General features: G+C 39.9%; 2 protein-coding genes and 1 long non-coding RNA gene across 5 annotated transcripts in view; 2 read left to right on the top strand and 1 right to left on the bottom strand.

The window, feature by feature from the left end:
- ppp1r16b (protein phosphatase 1, regulatory subunit 16B) overlaps positions 1-11863 on the top strand; it is a 48016-nt gene extending 36153 nt beyond the window's left edge. The window contains exons 4-11 of the mRNA XM_077528640.1: positions 3401-3546; positions 3621-3724; positions 5398-5522; positions 6854-6979; positions 7052-7127; positions 7200-7329; positions 7729-7882; positions 8867-11863. Of these exons, the coding sequence (XP_077384766.1) occupies positions 3401-3546; positions 3621-3724; positions 5398-5522; positions 6854-6979; positions 7052-7127; positions 7200-7329; positions 7729-7882; positions 8867-9331 (1326 nt within the window). The 3' untranslated portion in view covers positions 9332-11863. The remainder of the gene's footprint in view (positions 1-3400; positions 3547-3620; positions 3725-5397; positions 5523-6853; positions 6980-7051; positions 7128-7199; positions 7330-7728; positions 7883-8866) is intronic.
- Positions 1-20353, bottom strand: part of LOC144023337 (uncharacterized) — an 83710-nt gene that overhangs the window by 42334 nt on the left and 21023 nt on the right. For 2 of the 3 annotated variants that reach the window (XR_013284531.1, XR_013284532.1), the window contains exons 5-6: positions 13238-13320; positions 2002-2060 (exon numbers count right to left, since the gene is read on the bottom strand). This is a non-coding gene — a long non-coding RNA (uncharacterized LOC144023337). Of the gene's footprint in view, positions 1-2001; positions 2061-9139; positions 9385-12566; positions 12800-13237; positions 13321-20353 lie in introns of all 3 variants that reach the window. The other variant, XR_013284530.1, reaches the window with a different exon arrangement.
- Positions 14914-19636, top strand: fam210b (family with sequence similarity 210 member B). The gene is made up of 3 exons (XM_077528641.1): positions 14914-15380; positions 16722-16921; positions 18462-19636. The coding sequence occupies exons 1-3, from the start codon at positions 15063-15065 to the stop codon at positions 18676-18678; spliced, it is 735 nt and encodes a 244-aa protein (XP_077384767.1). The 5' UTR covers positions 14914-15062; the 3' UTR covers positions 18679-19636.

Raw genomic sequence — 20353 nt, forward strand, 5'->3', positions numbered from 1 at the left:
TTTTACTGGAATGAAGTTGCAGTACAATTGGCTGGCAACCAGTCCAGGGTGTCCCCCGCCTACTGCCCAAAGCCAGCTGAGATAGGCTCCAGCACCCCCCGCAACCCTTGTGAGGAATAAGTGGTCACGAAAATGGATGGATGGATGAAGTTGCAGTATTAATGAGACAATGTCAAAATTCCTACACAAAACTAAAAGCTTGCTGAGTTTGTGTAATGTCAGCCTTTAAAAAAAACAAACAAAACAAAAAACAACAATAGAACTACAGTTCTTTAAAAATCACATTTTCTCTTCTAATGTTATCAACTTTTTTTTTTTTGGTCTGGACAATCTGTATCCAACTTTTTCTTGTAATCATCCCGAATGTTATTACGCTCAAATCATATTCTTAAAATATTCCCAAAATGTAGTTTTCAATCCACTTTTTCAATCCAAATAATACAACAAAAATACTAAATAAATTCTGTATTTTTCTTAATGTTCTCATACTTGTTTAGTCTAAAGAATATGACTATATGAATATAATCTCTTGCCCATTGTCACCACTTGACAACTTTTCATTTTTTTCAAGAAATAATATCAAGGGAAATTATATTAAGTTAAATCCAATTTGTTTGCATAATGTTACCACCACCTTCCTCTTGAAATATTACAAAAAAATATTCTTGTAAAATTCAAGCTTTTTTTTTTTTTTTTTCCTCAGAATATAATCTTTTTTATTAGAATTGATTTACACAAGAACTAACTTTCCCCCTCATAATTTTGCCCCTCTATTTTTGTCTTTTCAGACTTTTTCTTTGTAAGGTACTGTTTTCTTGTAGTATTGTCGAATTCCAATATTCTTGTTGTGTTATCACTTTTTCTTGTGTAGGACTATTGACTGCTCTTGTTTTATCTGTAACACGTTTTTTTTTTTCTTGAATTATTAAGCTTAATTCTTGTAAAATGACGTATAACATGATTGTCGTGTTATTGTTTTCTTTCTCTTCGGTGTGGCCCTAATATTCAATGGTGGATACATTTTTAAATGACCATAAAATAGAGTACAAACTGTGGAAGAAATATGACGCAAAAAAAAATAAAAATAGATCAGACAATATGGATTAAGGACAAGCTGTCAGAGTGAGTCTCTTTCATAAGAAAGAAAAAAACTAAAGATTGCTAACTGATTGCTGCAATTCTGTACTAAAGCTCTGTTATGTATGAATTGGCCTTTAAAAATGCATTTTTTTTTTTTTTTTTGTGTTTGTTGTCTGCATGCAGACCACAACAATCATTGATAACATAATATACTGTTTGTGTCACTCCTGTCTCCAGTCAATTACTATTTTTGTTTTGCGGGCCTCATTGTCACTTCTTATCTGTTCTTCCTGCAATCCGTGCTTTGCTTCATGCAGTAATTTGATTTCCTCCATGCCTTGTCTAATGATTTTTTTTTTTTTTTTTTTGCTTCCACATATGCACACGGCAAAGTCTTCTTATCTGCCCAGCCTTGTTGGCTGAGGCTACAAAACTCCAGAGGTTACAAACAGCTCTTTCTCTGTTTTGTGCTGATACGGTGAATCCTGATGGATTTATGAATCACAATTTCTGTAGATGCTCGTCAATTTTTTTATATTGTAAATTGTTTAGTCGCGATGCAAAGCATTTCAGCAGTTTGACCATCAGCTTATTTTCTGCCACTTGACTGACAGACAGCCACTGCCTTGCGAGTGACGTGATCTAAATGACGACCAATCAGTGTGGTTTATTCAGTTAACGCCAGTTTAAGAACCTTGTTTTTACAACAGTCATTTTGGCTCGTTAGTCTGGCCTTGGTTGATATAGAAGAAGGTCATCTTGCAACATTTGCATACAGGTACAGTGTGTGTGTTTGTGTGCTTGGCATCATCCGTGTGTTTGCGAGTGCAAGCTGAGGACAGAGTGATGGAGTGGAAGCGTCATGCAGGATGATGCCGGGCAGCGGGGACTGTAGACTGATGTACATAATAGACTGCTCACCTCTGAAGCCTGGCCTTGTGCACGACACATGCTGGGAAATGAAAGGAAAGATCCGTGATCTGGAAAAAATAAATAAATAAAAATGGTGAGAAATGTTCGTTCGGTCCCATACTACTGCATATACCATAGAGAGATTTGTATATTATGTATTTGATATTTTCTACTGCAATTTTTGTTCAATTCGCAACCAATTTCCTTTATCTTGACAATGGATTTAATATATAATAGACTCTGTCATGTGAGTTTGTACATCTAACAATAATGTGTGACAGTCAATGAAAAACCTGGAGGAGAGAAACTGGTCCAGTCTCTTTGGTGATTCCCTAAAGGAAGGTGATAAACATGCAGCTGTTTCTGGGAGTAAAACCAAACTTTTATGGCTTATCTGCCATCTATGAAGTGTAGCGTTATTGGCTTCATGGGTGTTTGATGCACAGATGTTGCGCAATAAATATATTCCTCAAACTGCAAAAAGCTGACTACAAAAGATGGCTGATGGAGTGAGTCAGTGCTCGCTCGTGTTGTGCCTAGTATCAATTAGCTCTGTTGGAGACGACTGCCGCTACACTTTCACCGAGAATACGCATTCCAGAGTTGTAATCACAGCCACACAAACAAGACAAATAGTCTTTTAAGCACCAGAGAGATGTGTGCACAATGATGGCTTTTATGGCTTTTTTTACTCGCTGCCTGTCGTGTTTACATGTTTGATGGCTTCTTAGCTTTCAAACAAACAAACAAAACAAAAAAAAACTCAAGTGTTATCTTTCTATAAAGGAAAATCTGAAAACAAGCATTCATTGTTCCATTCAACCACCCATCCCTGACCCATCATTCAATCGACCAGCTAGGATTAAACAATGCATCCAAAGGCCAGATCTTTATAAACATACAACCACTCAGCAGTTACTATACAACAAGAAGTAACCTTGAGAAGAACCAGAAGAGCGGCACGGTAGTCGAGTGGTTAGCACGTCCGCTTCCCAGTTCTGAGGTCTCCGGTTCGAGTCCAGGCTCGGACCTTCCTGGGTGGAGTTTGCATGTTCTCCCCGTGCCCGCGTGGGTCTTCTCCGGGTACTCCGGTCTCCTCCCACATTCCAAAGACATGCATGGCAGATTAATTGGGTGCTCTGAATTGTCCCTAGGTATGCGTGTGAGTGTGGATGTTTGTTCGTCTCTGTGTGCCCTGCAATTGGCTGGCAACCAGTTCAGGGTGTCCCCCGCCTACTGCCCAGAGCCAGCTGAGATAGGCGCCAGCACCCCCCGCGACCCTTGTGAGGAATAAGCGGTCAAGAAAATGGATGGATGGATGGAGAACCAGAAGAGGACAGACATGCAATCTGCCTCAGCTCACTGGAACTCGTAAAAAAAAAGCTCATTATCCCTCTTCTCCACACAGTGCTGCATCGACAACTACGAGGAGATGGTGAAGATCCTACTGGACCGCGGTGCCGGCGTCAACGCTCAAGACAATGAGCTGTGGACGCCGCTGCATGCTGCCGCTACCTGTGGCCACGCAGGCCTCGTCAAGATTCTCATTGCACAGTGAGACGACACGAACCACGCGCACACAGCTCTAAATGTTGCGCTAGTTCTTAATTAAGCGTCTTCCCCCACAGCGGTGCCGATCTGCTGGCGGTCAACTCTGACGGGAACATGCCGTACGACCTTTGCGAAGACGACCCCACACTGGACATCATTGAGACGGCCATGGCCAATAGAGGTGCGCTGTCGACCTTTAAACGTGACATCTTTTGCTCCACGTCGCGGCGGTCGTCATGAGTAACTAACATTACAGTAATGACTCATCATGCTGAGTAAGTCCACATTTGAACCCTCACGCTAGCTGAACATGTTGGAGTTTCGATGTGAAGTTGGATCGAGCATGGTTCAAGTGGCCTGGCGCGAGTATCCAAGAGACAATTTATGTGATTCACTTCAGATTTTTTTTTCATTGAAAACGTATAAATGGATGCTTCAAATGCTTTGCTATAGTTCAGCAGTAAGCGACGCATTTTAAAGCTAAGTAAGCTAGCCACGTGTTCTTTCGCCTCCTAAACTTGCTGATGTTGAAATTCCCTCAAGTGAACAATACAAGTTTTTAGCCCGGGAGATTAGTTGAAGGAAAAACGACTATGGGATTAGTTGAACATGTGACACCAAACACGTACGGAGGAACACAAAAAAGCTTCTCAGGCACACTCTTTTGCAGCATGCAGATAGCGCTACAGTAGGTGAGAAGAATGACAATAAGAGCATCAAACAGGGGAGCGCGGCGACGCTAATTGCTCTCGTCGCGTTGCCAAAAGCGGCAAGACCTCCAGGGATGACGCAGTGGCAAGCAGACAGGCTCCCCTCTGTCTTTATAAAAAAAACAAAAAACAAAAAAAACATTGCACTTGATGGAAGGCAGACACTTATCTGAGGACATCAGTTCACTGCAGTGGTAAGAAAATGAGTCAAATAGAAATAAATGAACTTAGTTTAGCACTTATAAATAGCAGATAGGATGATTTGGCAATAATTAAAGACATGGAATTTAATCAACTGATGTGGCCTTGCCTGTAAATGAACAATGACGCATTCAATGCAAATGTCAGTGCTATTAAATCTCTGTTAAGAGACAATTATGTAAAAGTGAGTGTAATGGTTTACAAGTTAACTTGTGGAAAAAACAATGTTTTGATTGTCATTTGCTTTTTCTATTAACAAAGGGGAAAAATAAATTGATTACAATCTTAAATTGGAGTTTTGTGAAACAAAATCTGGGATTTTATTTCATATTGAATTGCATTATTGAACATTTGTGAAAAGTTTAATACAATGTTTGTTTGGATTTTTGTGTTGAAATTTTTGCTGCGTAAACTTAATATCATTACTTTTCCAAACAAAAAAGTTTGGTTTTCATATCTTCAACAGTTATTGAGCTATAAGTTATCATAAAGTGACATATTGAGATGAAACACCCTGTACTACCATACATCATCTCTATGTAGACGAAGTACAGGATGGTGTTGCTCACATATTCACTCTACATCCACAGTTTTGTTTATCGAAGCACTATCCTCATCCTGACAGCTAGCCACTTTTCCTCAACAAAGAATAACAATGTAAGAATGGTGTGATATTGATCCATTTGTGATTATGGAGGATTCTTGAGAAGGGGAGCGCTGTAGCGTGGCGTCCTCCATTTTAAGTTGCTGCTGTCAAGACGTTGGATTCGAATGACATTTGGTTAAAAATGGAGTCAGCCCAATATTCATGATTACGCACAGGCCTGTTGTGAAATCAGTGTGAAAAAGGCTCCGGCGAAACCGCGCTTTATAGGCGAACACTTTGAAGAGAGAATCAATAGTTGGGCAATTAGCGCCGTTTCTGTTTCTGTTCGATCGGCAGGCATCACCCAGGAGATGATCAACGAGACCCGGGCGTCCACAGAGAGGAGGATGCTGGGAGATATCCAGGAACTGGTGAGGCTCGGCGACGACGTTAACCATCAGGACTCGCAGGGAGCCACGCTGGTATGTTTTCGGATAGACGTATAGTTGTTACCTTGACTTGAGAGTTTGATTCGTGTAAGCTTGTAACTTGATTTACTCGCCTATCTAGGGCTCAATCATTTTGAAAAATAATCTACTTTCAACTTTTTTTTCCACGTTTTTTTTTTTTTTTAACTCTTTGATCTCCAAAAATGTTAATGTTTGACGCTGAAATCCTAATTAATGCTGCCATAAACGTTGATTGACGTTTACTACGTTTTTGTTTTTTTTCCCCCCTCAATGGGCAGTGCAACTTGTGCAGCTGCCGTGTCATTGGGGTTGTGAAATGTGAAATCCCAAAACACCCACCTACCATGGCCAGCAGATGGCAGCATTGGATCTCTTTTTAATGGGCTGCCGGTTTATGAAATTACAATGAAACATGACGAATCTGATGAAATAGAACGTTTTCAAGGATGACGTAAATGATCAAAGCCTTTGTCACATAAATCTAATTCACAGAGTGCCATTGAACAAAAAATATTAGTGTCAAAGTCACTGTAGTGCAGAGAATTTTCTCTTTATTTTTTTCCCATTTTCGCTTGTCACTCAAATGACCTATTTTCAAATGGAGATTACAAAACGGAAGGTCGAAATAGATTTTTATTTTTTTTTAACTAATAAAATAATGGAATCCAATCTTTCATATGGTATCCACCATGTCATTCTGTTTGCTTTGAATGATGAGTGAAAATGCTTGAAATCAGCTGGCATTGTTGGAGTTGTTTTTTTTTTTGGATAATGTTTGACAGTCAAAGTTAATAAACACAAGCAATAAATTAATCTGTATTACAATAAACTATCAGCTTTACTAAAGAAAAAATGCTTAGACTAACTAGTGAAGGCCCATAGAACATATCATAAAGAATATTTTTGGATTGACATCCCCATTAAAAAGTGGATATCTGGTGAAAGAGGACGTCTGGTCACCCTTTTTGTTTTTGTTTTAGTGCTTTAGAACGTAACATGGTTGTAGTCCCGCTTGTTAATCTGAAAGGTTTATCCTCCTGCATTCTGCATCCGTTTGCTTAATCTTCATCCAGCGCATTGAAACAAAACAGCGTGCCAGAATGTCTGGCAAAAGCCCAGAGAAGAGCGCATGTGGAAATTGTCGGAAGTTATGTAAGGCTAATCTTTTGTTTTCAAGAGAAATGCTTTTTTGGGGTCATTGGAAGACTTTCCTTCCTGTGTAGTCTGTTTGATCTACAAGACACAATAAAAAAAAAAGAAAAGATTTGTAATAGGTCAAGCAGAACTCTGCAAATAAGAAAATAAATAAGTAGAAAGGTGCTATCATTTTTGGCTTTCTGCAGATGCACATCGCGGCAGCGAATGGCTACATGCAGGCCGCCGAGCTGCTGCTGGAGGGCGGCGCTCGCATGGACCTAAGAGACTCGGACGGCTGGCAGCCGCTTCACGCCGCCGCGTGCTGGGGTCAGGTGAGATCGGATGCCGATGGAAAAGCCGACTCCCCTCACTGTCATTGCAAACACTCGCTCGTGCTCTTTTAGATGCACGTGGCTGAGCTACTGGTGTCTCACGGAGCCAGTCTCAATGCCAAGACCTTCCTCGAGGAGACCCCCATCGGTATACTCACATCTCGCTCAAATGTGTCGCTATCGTACCGCGCTAACGTTTTCCCCCATCCTCCATTTTAAGACTTGTGTGAGGACGAGGAGTTCAGAGCCATTCTGCTGGACCTGAAGCACAAGCATGACATCATCATGAAGTCTCAGCTCAAACACAAGACTTCGCTGTGCCGACGGACATCCAGCGCTGGCAGTCGTGGGTGAGTGCTGACACCTGCTGGCTGCTATGTAGATATAATGATGCATGTGTGAACTAAACGGTAGTGTTTGTTTACCTAAAGTGGTAATTGCTATCGCGCTAATGCTAATCACGATTGCTAACTTTTTAGCAAAAGATAAGATGTTTAATAATGCATATCGTCGCTACTTTGTGAAAAACACATTTCCATTTTTTTTTTGACATTTTTTTTTTTTTTTGTGATGAAACTGCAAACATCCCAAAAATGTAAAAATTGAAATTTAAATTGTCTCCTTTTTTTTTTTTTTTTTTAATCTTTTTTAAATTTTTTATTTTATTTATTTATTTACTTTTTTAAATAAACTGTGGCGTTTGCGCAAAATAAGACGGCCATGCATCATCCCTCGTTCCTCATCCGCAGAAAGGTGGTGAGGCGAGCCAGTTTGTCCGACAGACACAACCTGTGCCGCAAGGAGTACGAGACGGAGGCCATCGTGTGGAGGGGAGGCAGGGAGGAGGAGGAGAAGGAGGACAAAGAGAAGGATCCCGAGCAGGAGATCACCCAGGTGCTTCACGTGAGTCATCTCGTCATTTAGCGTCTGTCATAAAGAATATTTGCGATTGGCAACAGAGCCAGATGTCTTATCGCCAGGTTGGGCGGGTGCGTGTCGCTGTCTATTATTAGTGGCAGGGAGGACGTTAATGAGCTGCACATTCGATTTTCTGCGGCCTCTAATGCTCTCTCGCTCTCTCTATGTGCTGAATCTAATCTCCTTCAGGTCACCTCGGTTCAGCCACAGTGCTTTTGCGCTGCCAGACAGTCACGAGCGCCTCTGCTTACAAACGACTGTGATTTTGTTTAGGGCTCCATCGCAATTCAGACCTGCTAGATTTTCCTGTCTATCATATATTGTGACAAGTCTTGACTGAAACATACAGGTCAAAACTGAGTTGTTGCTCAACCAAGCTGGCTTCAGAGTAGGGCTGGGCAATAAATTGAATTACAGTGTTCCCTCATTCCACAATAATGGAAATCTGCGTTAATTTAAAAAAAACAAACAAAAGAAAAACATGTTAGTTATATAGATTTTTTTTTTCATTTGTTTGTTTTTTTCGTTTTGATATTTTTTTTTACTTTATTATAAGAACTTTTTTATTCATCATATACATCTTCTTTTGTTCATTTACCGGTACATTCATTTTATCCATTGAAAGTATGTTTTTTTTTTTTTATTACTTATTATACAGCACAATATATATATATTATTATGGAATGCTTTTTCATTCATCATTTGTTTCATTTTTTCATTTAGTCATTTTTCCCCATTGTTTTCTTTAATTTACTTTTTATACAGCACAGTATATATTTTTTCCTTTATTCTGAATGTTTTCATTCATACTATATATTTATTTTCATTTATTATGTTTGAAGGCTAACACCTCACCACACACTTTATACATGCACTCGATAGATGTTAACATTTTCTCACATACTGTACGTATCTCTTATTTGAAAACAGTAATACTTCAGAGGCTGAATTTTCTTGCTTAATGTGCAGGTAAAGCCCGTGGAGGCAGCCGATCCATCCGACCGGACCAAGCTGCTAACCATCCTCAAAGATGGCAGCAGCAAGCACAACGGCCTCATCTCTACAACTACGTGCGTACCCCCACAACCACCCGCCAACGGCAAAGTGGACAAGAACACGGTTGCTACCAGCCCGTGCGGCCAGGACGAAACTTCGCCCCGCGAAAGAGCTCAGACTCTCTCGGAGCTAAAGAAGCAGCGGGCGGCGGCCAAGCTGTTGAACCACCCCCTGTTCAATGGTCACCTGGGCAACGGTTCCACCGACTCCTTCGGCGACGCCAAATCCATCTCGGACGACCCCCGCATGCCGTTGGTGTCGTCCAACGGCAGCGCCGTGTTCTACACGCCGGCCAGCGGCGACCCGCCGCTGCTCAGACTCAGGCAGCCCGTCGACGAAGAGCAGCCCAAGTCGCGGGCCTGCTGCTGTGTGTCGTAGCGGCATTGTCGTCGCGCTGGGCCCAAGGAACTGCGAGTGTTTGCACAGAAGAGCTGGGGGAAGATCAAGAAAGTGTCACTCAAAAATGTGGACTTTCTACATGAAGGGATGCAGGCCAAATTGAGCCTTTGGATAAAGAAATGCAAAAATGCTCGGCTGGAGATTATTCAAGGCGTAAGTGGAACCTCTGAAGTCGATCTCTTCCGTGACCTTGGTAGACATCCAAGATGTTCAGATTTCAAAACGTTTTTTTAAACTAATTTGCTCCCAAAAATGGATAAAAATGTTCTATTTTAAATATTATGGTCCCAAAAACATATTTACCGTATACGTTTTGTTTTTTTGTTTTTTTATGCTAAAGCATACAGATGACTTTGATGCAGTCTCTGACCTGAAGAGGTCGCTTAAAGCAATGAGAGTTATTACAAAAAAGCGGCCAGCAGGTGGCAGCTGAGTATAAGTGTTCCACAGTGTTTTCAACAGGTTTGTGAATGATGATTAAACTTAGCTATATTCTAATACTAATTGCTGCAAAACGGAAACAGATACAAATATACTTTTTTTTCCTGATTAAAGAAGAGGTTCTAGTCTTTCTTTTGGTAGGTTCCATGTTTTTATAGCAATAGAACACAATATTCTGTGGGCCTCGCAAATTCGGTCAAAATCCAGTAAAACAGCCGGGAAGGCTGTGAAGGGGTTCGCTTCAGTGAAAAAAACAGCAGACTTCTTTTGCCTAATTGGACATTGCTTCTTTAGACATTATTGCGGGTCTACTCATGACAGACATGTCTAGCAAATTTTATGTCACCATGTCCCCTAGTAATTTGGCAGACAAAGCTGACAAAATCTTGTTTGAAGGACCCCTTGAAAAAGTCAAAATGAAACCAAAATAGGCGGAACATCCTAAGTCAAACCACATCGATATGTTGGGAAAAAATGAGGATGGTATATAAAATGGATGAATTCCAAAAAAGAACAACTAAAAAATGTTGACATTTCAGCCTACAAGAGGTCCACTTGGAACTTGCTAAATCCTCAAGAGGTTTCTCGGTCTACGTTTGCAAAATGGAATGCTCCATTCCCGTGGAATAAAAACAGCAGGTCAACCACGGGACGTGAATGAAAATTGTAGTTTGACCCACCCAATCTGACCCACTGCACTGAGCAGCCAGACCCTTTCCTGTCAGCAACGTCACCACCTCTCTCTCTCGAAAAAAAAAAAGCCAAAGAAAACAAACCACACTGGTGGAGTTTAAATTCCAAACGGTACCACTATTTTTTTGGACGTGTTCGACTTTGGAGGTTGTGCTGTATACAAATGAACTATTCAGATATTTCATCCAAGTAAAGGTCATTGAGAAGTACATTCGTCATGGATTTCAACATATCAGAAGAAGCCAACATAGCGCTCGCTTTGAGCGCCATTGATTGGTAAAGGGAAGGAATGCCATAAAAGTATTATCGTGTACTTTGACAAGCCACCGTCCCCTTTTGTATACTGTACATCTGCCCCCAACTTGTATTTGTATTGATCCACTTTGAGATAACTTAAGAGCGAAAACTGTCGAGACTGTACATTTATTTATGACATGATTTACGTGTTCCTACATTGAAGTGTATTTATTGTTGCGGATGGTGCGTGGAGAGTGAGTGCGATTCAGAGAAGAGCCAGCGTAGTATCTCCCCCCAATTCAAATGAAAGCAAAGGTTTTAAACAGAGCACGATCCCTAGAAATAACGCAAAATGGCCGCATCGGAGGTAGAATTATTACATTGTGTTATTGTGTACTTCCGTGTTAGCACTTGAAGTTATTTCCATGCAATTTCTGTGTCTGGTTCATACGTCTCATCGGTGCAAAAATACGAATGACCACATTTCCGTTACCGTACAGTGATCGTCACTCATCAAAATATCATAAATGTTGCCTCATCTCCACATCAGTGCCAAAGAGTCTTCCATGAAAAAAAAATATATAGAATTTAGGTGTAATCTGTTCCTTTAAACCTGCATACCCCCTGACCTCCTCCCTTGTACAGTGTCAATGATTTGTACAGATAAATTTGTAAATACGAATGTTGTCTATTCCCATGAACTGCATTTGTCTGTGTTGTTACTGGTTCACTAATGGAAAATAACATAGGAAAGTACACTTTCAAGATCAACTTTGGTAATCCTGCTTTATGCGTGTCAACTGCCTGCCAAGTACACTCAGGTGTCAGTGTTTAATGTATTCCTCACTGGTGTTGTTTTTTTTTTGTCCTAATATGTCAAGAATTAAGTTTTTGTTTTGTTTTGTTTTGTATTTTTTACATGTCAACTAATCGTCAAGCTGCTGCGGTGGAATAATTTGACACGTCCAATTCCTTCCAAAATATACAGTAGTTACATGTGTGAGCAACAGCAAGTGCCAACAAAGGGACAAAAGGATACAAATTTAAAAAAAATAATAAAAAAAACTACTGATGATGTTATTACTAGACTACACTGATGGCTGCATTGACATATTTTGAATAAATTGTATATTTTGAGAATTGTTCATGGTCTTCTCTAAATTCTTAAAGTTGATCTCATGATGTTATTTTATTTTTGCGTATCTGAAAAGTTTTACATATTAGATCATGACAACAAGCCACGAGTTTAAGGAAAGGGAATTGAAGAATCCAGTTTTCTTCCTATTCCAAAAACATGCTTTTTAGGTTATTAAAGTTTAAACTGTCTGAAATTAGATGGATGGTTGTTGATAGTTATGCTGGTTAAGCAATAATTTGTTAACTGTGAGGCAAACGTGTTAACCACGTCCATATTGACATCAAGTCAAAATTGTTTGAGTGTAATATTTGACAGCTATTAATATTTGTATCATACCACTTATTATACACGAAATTGTAGCACATTCATTATGTCCAACATGGCCTTGGTCTGGTTGCCACGGATACTACACACTTGTCTCACATTATGGTGAATTTTAATAGTCTTTTCTTTGCAGAGTACAAAATGTCTCCTATACACTTAATTGACTTTCACAGGAAGATATAAAGCAAACTAACTGGACAAACCCAGTAAGTGATCAAATACGGAAGTCGGGTTGGACACCACTCAGTGATGTTTGCAAAGCAAATGTTTGAAGAATTCCTTCTGGAACGCGTGCCAGGCCGAACGAGGGTTATAGGCGCGGAGACAAAAAAACCCAAGTGCAAACACACCATGCGGACCACATCCCCTGCATGGCCTGACCTTGCTGCTGCCAGTGCAAGGCGAGCTGGCTGCAGTCCCGCTCCTTCACAGGGCCTCCTCCTCCTCCTCAGGTGGATCAGTGCCAGTGCGAGAGCAATGCCAAGTAAGACGGGAAAGTGTTGGGTGCCAGGAGTTGACCACCCGAATGGAAGAAGGTTCTCACAAGTCCAAATGACATGTGAATGGCGACCCAGAATGGTGGGTGGTTTACTTTCACTGCTGCTATTGAAGACCTAAAAACATAAAGGTGTGGACAAATGAAGGGGGATGTCTGTCCAGTTCTGGGACACCGACCTTCCCACACTTGTTTTAAGACATATTTTCTGTCCAAGGCACACCTCCCTAACAATCTTTCATCTTTACACAGAGGCATTTTGTTAGCCATGTCTGCTCACAGATAGGAGATTTGAGCTTGAATCTCTGTTTGGGGTTGCATGTCACATGACATATTCCAAAAACATCCACTTTATAATGGAATATCTCCCGGCTCTGTCTCGTCGCCATGGTGACGTAATAGCGAGGGCAGCAGGAGCTGTGGGTCATTTGCATAAAACTAGTAATTAAAAATGTTTCATGTTTAAACTTTAAATTCTGGGTAAACCGTTGGACACGCATTAATCACAAATGTTAAACGTTACAACTACGAGCGTAAGAAGACTCTTTAAACAAACCTCTTGTCAAAGCTTTTGGTCATCTTGTCGAGATGAGTGGAGAACAGCAGGCGGGCGGAGGATGTCGACGTGATGCTGTCGGGCTGGTGAAGAAAAGAAAGATCGCCCGTTCTATTAGTCACAACTTAAATGGGTTTTCGGTAACAACGTCATCATGGGCTATTCTTTTTCAAAAGCTTTATTTAACCAAGAGAACAAAAAAAAAAAAAAAAAAGTATTTCAACCTCATTTAGATGAAAAATCCTGATAAAATAAGTCAAGGATTATGAATGGCGAGTCGAAGACCATGTCATTAAACATTCGCCCAAACAAGCATTGTCAGTTTTGTCCCTATTAGTTGTAATTATGCCATAGAAAATAAATGGCGGCCAAACTATCAACCACTGTTTTTATGAATAGAACCGAAACGCCTTACGTCCTGTATGTTCGTCTGAGGGGGCACAAAAGAGGATAAACCAAGATCACTTGAACCGGAGGCAAAGTTTTATACCATTCGGCCATCATGGTTGAAGGTGTTCAACGTTTTATCATATGGATTTGTAGGATTTCCACGAGTATATGAACCCAATAAATGCGATAACGTTCTGTTTTGTTGGCCTGAGAAACTGGCCGAGTCGTTTCTAACAAAGGTTTTGGGTTCTACAGGGGTTTGATTCCAGATCCTTTCTGTTTTTTTTTTGTTTTTTTTAATGGGATTATTTGTCAAATTATTGAAAATGAGAGAGACACCAGGGATCGAACACGGAACCATCGGTACGGGAGTCGTTGCTTTATTCCATCGACAAAAATTAATGGAGGTGATGTGTACCCTTTTTGTAAGGTTGTTTTTTCATGCATGAACATTGTTCTTGGTCTCTGCTGTAAGGCAGCATCTTCTTTCAGGGATGCCATACCAAATGTGGAGGATTCACAGTCTTTGTGAAATGGCTCCTTCACAAAGGTTAGTCATTTCCACTGGGAAAACACGCATTACAAAAACGTCCTTAGAATGAAATAAAAATAATGGAAGCGACAGACAGTGGAATAATCTGTATTTACAAGCGGTAACTAATTTGGGTTCAGTTTTTCTTGTCCACTGTCCAAACGTTCATTATCCGGTTTCTTCTAGAGTATATCATACAAAATAAGTAAGCAATGTCACAAAATGTTATGGCATTTGTGAGATCATAACAGACATGTCTCAGCTGCACTTCCATCACAGTTGATGTGGTTACATTTTCATTTGCATTGAATTCATTGCAAATGGCAGCCCAAGCACTCCTCTTATGTTCAATAGCAGCAGTATGGCATTTACTTTCAATAACAGCATGGTTTCCCACAACTTGTTTCTGTAGTTTTTTTTTTTTTTTTTTAATAGTCTTTATTGTTTTCTGAATGTTATTTTTCTTTCGGGAATGATTTAGGGCCAGAATTTCCTCCGTCAAAGCGTTCCTCAATTCCATTTCAGGTTTTCATGAGCACCATTCTCGTTTAAATTTACTGCAGGACTCCTTAATCTCGGACTAACTAAGAAGTCATTTATGTGGATTATCAGAAATGCAGCAGCACCTCCTCGTGGCCGTTTCTAGCCACGCATGTACATACCTCTCACAACCGCGTGCTTTGTTCTTTTGACGGGAGCCTCCTCTGGTCTAATCTGCGGTTGCGCGGACTGCCTGTCAGCAAGCATTCTGCTCGGGGAAGGGAGGTGGGAGTCAGCCAGTTAGGACTGGAGGAGGTGGGGGGGACACAGTCAGCATGTTCGGAGTCGGACCGCCACTCCGGGTTATCTAGCCTCTCCTAACGTAAACATTTTGGACTCCGCTAAACTCGCTTTGAGGTCCTAATGACGGCCATGTTTCTGAGTCGTGCGACTAGGACGACGGCGCGCGTGCTCCGCCACTCATACTCCGGCTCGTTGACATTAACTTGGGGCTTTCACCCGGACCGGACCTGCTGCGTGGACTTGGCGCTCGCATGCTCTGCGGGACGACGACCGGGGGCGTACCACCGCTACGGTTTGCTAATCCAGGACTGGGGACACTTGAAGCTCCGCGGCGGCCTGGCGGAGCCGGTGGCTTTGTTTTCAAGTAACCGCGGGCTGTCCACCGCGGCGACGGCCCCAAAGAAGACCACCGACATGGATGACAAGAACAAGGCGGAGGTATTGTAATTTGTAAACACGTAGCTGTGTAATGGTGTATTCAAAAAGAGGAAGAAGGGGAGGGTGTCGAGTGCGGTGGAAATACTGTACCTTCACCTTACGTCATTCAAACGTCTAGGGGCACGGGCAGCGCATGCGCACTTCTCAACGGCAGGTGTACTGTGTACAGCGCACACATGACACCTGCCAATGTATTTCACTAAATTCACGGAGCACCAATTGTTCCAACAGTTACCTTCTCTTCCTGTTTTGTTGTCATAACCTTTATTTAATTTCAAACAAGTCTAACAACATTTGCGCAAGACCTAACGTTTTATAAAGCAATGTTTTAAATGAGTACAATGAACCTTAGCTTGGGTGTGATGGCGATTTGCGAATTAACCAACCACAAAACATGCTTAGAATTGCCTATATGGATCATTTTAACCCTAAATTAGATATTATGATTGTGAAGAAAAAAATCAGTGAAGGGCTCTCCAATTACAAGTTAAGTCGCTGACTTACAGCAACCTCAAGTTGCATAGTTTTTTTTTTGTTTTTTTTTCTGGTGTCAGTTTGACCCGTAACAAAAACATTTTTAAACTCTTAAACCAGCTACCTTTCTTTCCTTTAAATAGGATAACCTTTTTTTTTTCTCTCTCTCTCTCTCTTTTTTTTATTTTTTTTTTTATAAATACAACTTTACAAACTGCGGATGCTAAAATATATATATATATATATATATATAAATATATATATATATATATATATATATATAATGCACTGAATTGTATTAATTCATGTAGTTGTGTGACTTAGACTCAACCTGCTGCAAAAAAGAAGAAAAAAAACAATTATAATGAATAAAAGAGACAAAGTAAATGTTAGGCAACTGGCAGAAGGTTGTCGGCCTCAGGGTGGAGGTGAGTCAGTCTGTGTGTTTGTCACCCTGACGACTGTGTTTGTGAGAAGTTATCAGTCACAGAGGTCCCACTGTTCCTCCTCCCATACATCCTCTGTGGCCACCCTCCCAAGGCCACCGCCCGCCCCCCCTTTACTTTGAGTCCGGCCTCAGTGGCCTCTCTGAAAAGCAGAAGGCCTGCTGCCTCGCCCACGTCGGCTTTCTCGATTGTGCTTTGTTGACAAGCTTCCCATTACATGATATTGTACCAGTGGTTTTCGCACTTAAATACTTAACTGTCAAAGTACCACTGTCACCTGAAGTGTCTCATTAAAGCTTGGATGATTACTGATATGTAAAATTTAATGTTAAAGGTGACAAATGAGCTCTTAGTTCTAAATAACAAAAACAGGTTATTTCAGCACCACTGAATGGATTGTGTTTCATTTCATCCCGTCCAGGTCGCTCACAATGAAAAGGAAGCCTCACTAACGCCTCCGCCTGGAGGGGAAGCTCCCAGGGACCTTGAGCCAGAGGGAAATAAGCCCAGCAAGTCTCAGCAACTCAAAAAGGTCTTCAAGGAGTACGGAGCTGTGGGGGTCTCCTTCCATATTGGCATTTCCCTCATGTCTCTGGGAATGTTCTACCTTCTCATATCCAGGTGACAACGCAGCCTATCCTACTACACTATTCCATCAAAAATACTGATAGCATTGATGTGACAAAACAGCAGACTTTTTTGTAAGAAAAGCAGGGTAACACCTTGGATTGGTCGCCAGTCAATCGCAAGGCACAAAGACAACCATTCAAACTCACATTCATACCTATGGACAATTTAGAGTGACAAAATGTTTCACGTTTTATGGTAAATTCATACTGAAACAAAACCAAAAAAAAATAAAAAAAATATATATATATTTATATTTATCCCACAAATCCACATTGTTGAAAAGTACATGAAACTCTCTTGTAACTAGGGGTGTTAAAAAAAAAATGGATTCGGCGATATATCGCGATACTACATCGCGCGATTCTCGAATCGATTCAATAAAAAAAAAATCGATTTTTTTTTTTGTTTTTTTTTTTTATTTTATTTTTTTTTATTTTATTTTTTTTATAAGAGCTCAGAATTGTTCATTCGGTAGTCTTACCGATTCAACGTCTTATCATCATTGCCTTTTTTTTTTTTTTTTTTTTTTTGTGTGAATCGATTTTTAAACTTCCATTTTTAATGGAAAAATATTCAACAAAACGTCTGACTTCGGGTTAGGATTCACACCTTGAGCATGGAAGAATGTTATATGAACGGAACATTAAGCCTTAATATTTTATTTTAATGCTGTTCAAACATGAAACAGATTACAACCTCTATAAGACTGAAATTTCAGATAAATAAATAATACATTTTCATATAAATCTTACACTCTACAAGCGTACTGATTAGTATTTTCTAAATTTGAATGAAAAAAAATCGCAACAATCGACTTATAAATTCGTATCGGGATTAATCGGTATCGAATCGAATCGTGACCTGTGAATCGTGATACGAATCGAATCGTCAGGTACTAGGCAATCCACACCCCTACTTGTAACCATAAAAAAAAATAGCATCTTCAAAATTGTCCTCCAGCTGTAGTACACACAAAGTACTCAGGCAGAGATTCAGAAAACTTAAAACACTTGGCTTCAGACTTAGGAGGAAACATGCGGAATATAAAATCTTAGAACAGCCGTTTTTTTTTAATTGAATAAAAGAGGTGTAAAAACAGTAAAGCCTTTGAGCGTGTGTAGAGTGTGTGACAGTTAGGGCGGCGTGCCAGCATAGCAAGAGATTTGCAGCAGATTAGCAGGGGAGCCCGCAGCCTCTCTCACACAGCTGATAATAAGCCACCCGTGGAGAAGCCACTGTGGCCCGCAACTACGGAGCATTATCGCGCTCAACACTTTTCTGCCTTGTACTTGGCTGATTACAAAAGCTGGCCCAGTGCAGCCAGCTCGATAACGCTGAGGAGTCACTTGCTCTTGGATGGGAATTCAAAAACCCATTCATAATTCCAGAACCACAAAGTTCAACACAACAAAACAAACAAAAATGCAACAAGCAAACATTTTTGATCTATAAGAAATAATAATACATTTAATTTATTTATTTTCTCAAGACAATTTTTTTTCTGTAACTAGCTGTGTGCTTTCATCTCTAGCGGAATCGACATGGCGGCCATGCTGAGCAAGCTGGGTTTCAGCGAGGCTATCATCCGGTCCAAGATGGCGGCGGGGACCAGCACCTTCGTCCTGGCCTATGCCGTCCACAAACTGTTTGCGCCCGTGCGCATCAGCATCACGCTGGTGTCGGTGCCGTTCATCGTGCGCCACTTCCGAAAGACGGGACTCTTCAAGCCGCCCACATCTGCGCACTAATTAACGTCATGTTGACGGCCTAAGACAGACATATGGCCTTCAGCTAGGGGGAATTGGGGGGGTGGGCTTTGAACTTTTTTGACTGCTGTGAGTCTGAGCTTACAGAAACATTACTGAAGGGAAAAAAAAATTGTGATGGATGCCAGACAGTGTACTTGCGTTCAGGGATCTTTTACTTTTAGCTTTTTTTTTTTTTTTTTTTTCTTAACTTAAATCTTTGAAGTTTCCCCACTTGACACTTTCTGTAATGACTCAAAAGTTCATTATAGTCTTTTTATCCAACTTATTTCTCATAAATAAAAAGATTATTTTTATTTTCTGTAGGAAAATACTTTTTTAAAAAAAAATCTCTGTGAAAAATACAATTTACTTTTTTTTTTTTTTAAATTCTTATTTTATTTTTTAAATACGTATCTCTTTTGAATAAGTCAGCAAAATCTATTCCAAGTTAACTCTCCTATTTCCTCTCCTTCATTAAAAAAACAACAACAAAAAACATTTATTTCTGTTTTCCGGTAATCTCTTCCCCCATAAATAAAATATTTATTGCTCTAAAATAAAAACTTTGTGCATTCTAAAAGTACAACCTTTTTGAAAATGAAAAAATATTTAAAATACAAAATTACATATTTTCTCTAATTATCTGACGAAAATATGACTTGTTTTGCCTAAAAATAAAACTTTTCCTCTCACTTGTCATCCTCTAAAATTACTTTTTCTCCATTTTTAAACTAATATTTCGCTTTAAAAATAGTAACTTTTGTTCCACTAAAAATCTACAATTTTCTCATTTCAGTCAATAGCCATGTTTCTTTCTCTTGGATCGCACTATTTGATGTCCCTGTTTTTTTTCTTTCTTTCTCTCCTCCATGTTATGAATGAAACTGTTTTTGGAAGTGTATTTATATTTTCTTTGCTTGTATTTGGAGCTGCACAATAAATAAGAGATTCTGACCAATGATGTCATCCACCGTACTGTTCACTTATAAAATATTATTATAACAACTAATGAATGTGGTGACTATAGACCCAGAGGGGGCTCACCACTTGTGATGAGTCCACATTAAATTATCTGTGCAGACTGTTTTAGCAGCTTTGAGGTCATTTTGGGGTTTAGTGCTCTCAGCACACTTGGCTGCTAAACCAGGAAGCTGGATTAAAGCAGCTGCACTGGCAGAAAGTGAAAAACAGCACATAGTACCTAATACGGAAAATTAGTTTAAAAAGACAGGATTTCCCCCCTCAATTAGTTGCCTCCACTCAAATTGACACCATAATCCAACTAACCCACGTCAATAAATACCACACCTCAAATAGACTCCTTAAAAATAATACAGTAGTATACAGTTAATGTCGTCACCTGGAATTACCACCTATGATAGCAGTTGTATGTTGTGATAGTTATAATTTAACACATGGCATCTGTAAAGCTGACATTTGCAATGGAAGAATTTTGAAAAATAATCTAATTGCAATTTCGCCCCTCCCCCTTATTTTTAGTAGGCAATTTAGTATTTTTCATAAACACAAGCAACAACTTAATCTGTATTACAATAAACTCAGATTCATTATACATAAATATTTTGGTCATAGTTTAGGCTTATGCTAAATTAAAGGAAAATAAGTCATTAATATATGTAAAAGACAATAGATCGACTTCAATTACAGTCATTAA

The sequence above is a fragment of the Festucalex cinctus genome, chromosome 8 (assembly GCF_051991245.1).
Source record: "Festucalex cinctus isolate MCC-2025b chromosome 8, RoL_Fcin_1.0, whole genome shotgun sequence".
Classification (NCBI taxonomy): Eukaryota; Metazoa; Chordata; class Actinopteri; order Syngnathiformes; family Syngnathidae; genus Festucalex; species Festucalex cinctus.

What these genes read in the sequence shown, in the direction of transcription:
- fam210b (XM_077528641.1), top strand. Translation starts at nt 15,063, where the DNA reads ATGACGGCCATGTTTCTGAGTCGTGCGACTAGGACGACGGCGCGCGTG. An exon ending in ATGACAAGAACAAGGCGGAG is followed by an intron (nt 15,381 to 16,721) that starts GTATTGTAATTT and finishes CATCCCGTCCAG; the next exon opens with GTCGCTCACAATGAAAAGGA. An exon ending in TTCTACCTTCTCATATCCAG is followed by an intron (nt 16,922 to 18,461) that starts GTGACAACGCAG and finishes TTTCATCTCTAG; the next exon opens with CGGAATCGACATGGCGGCCA.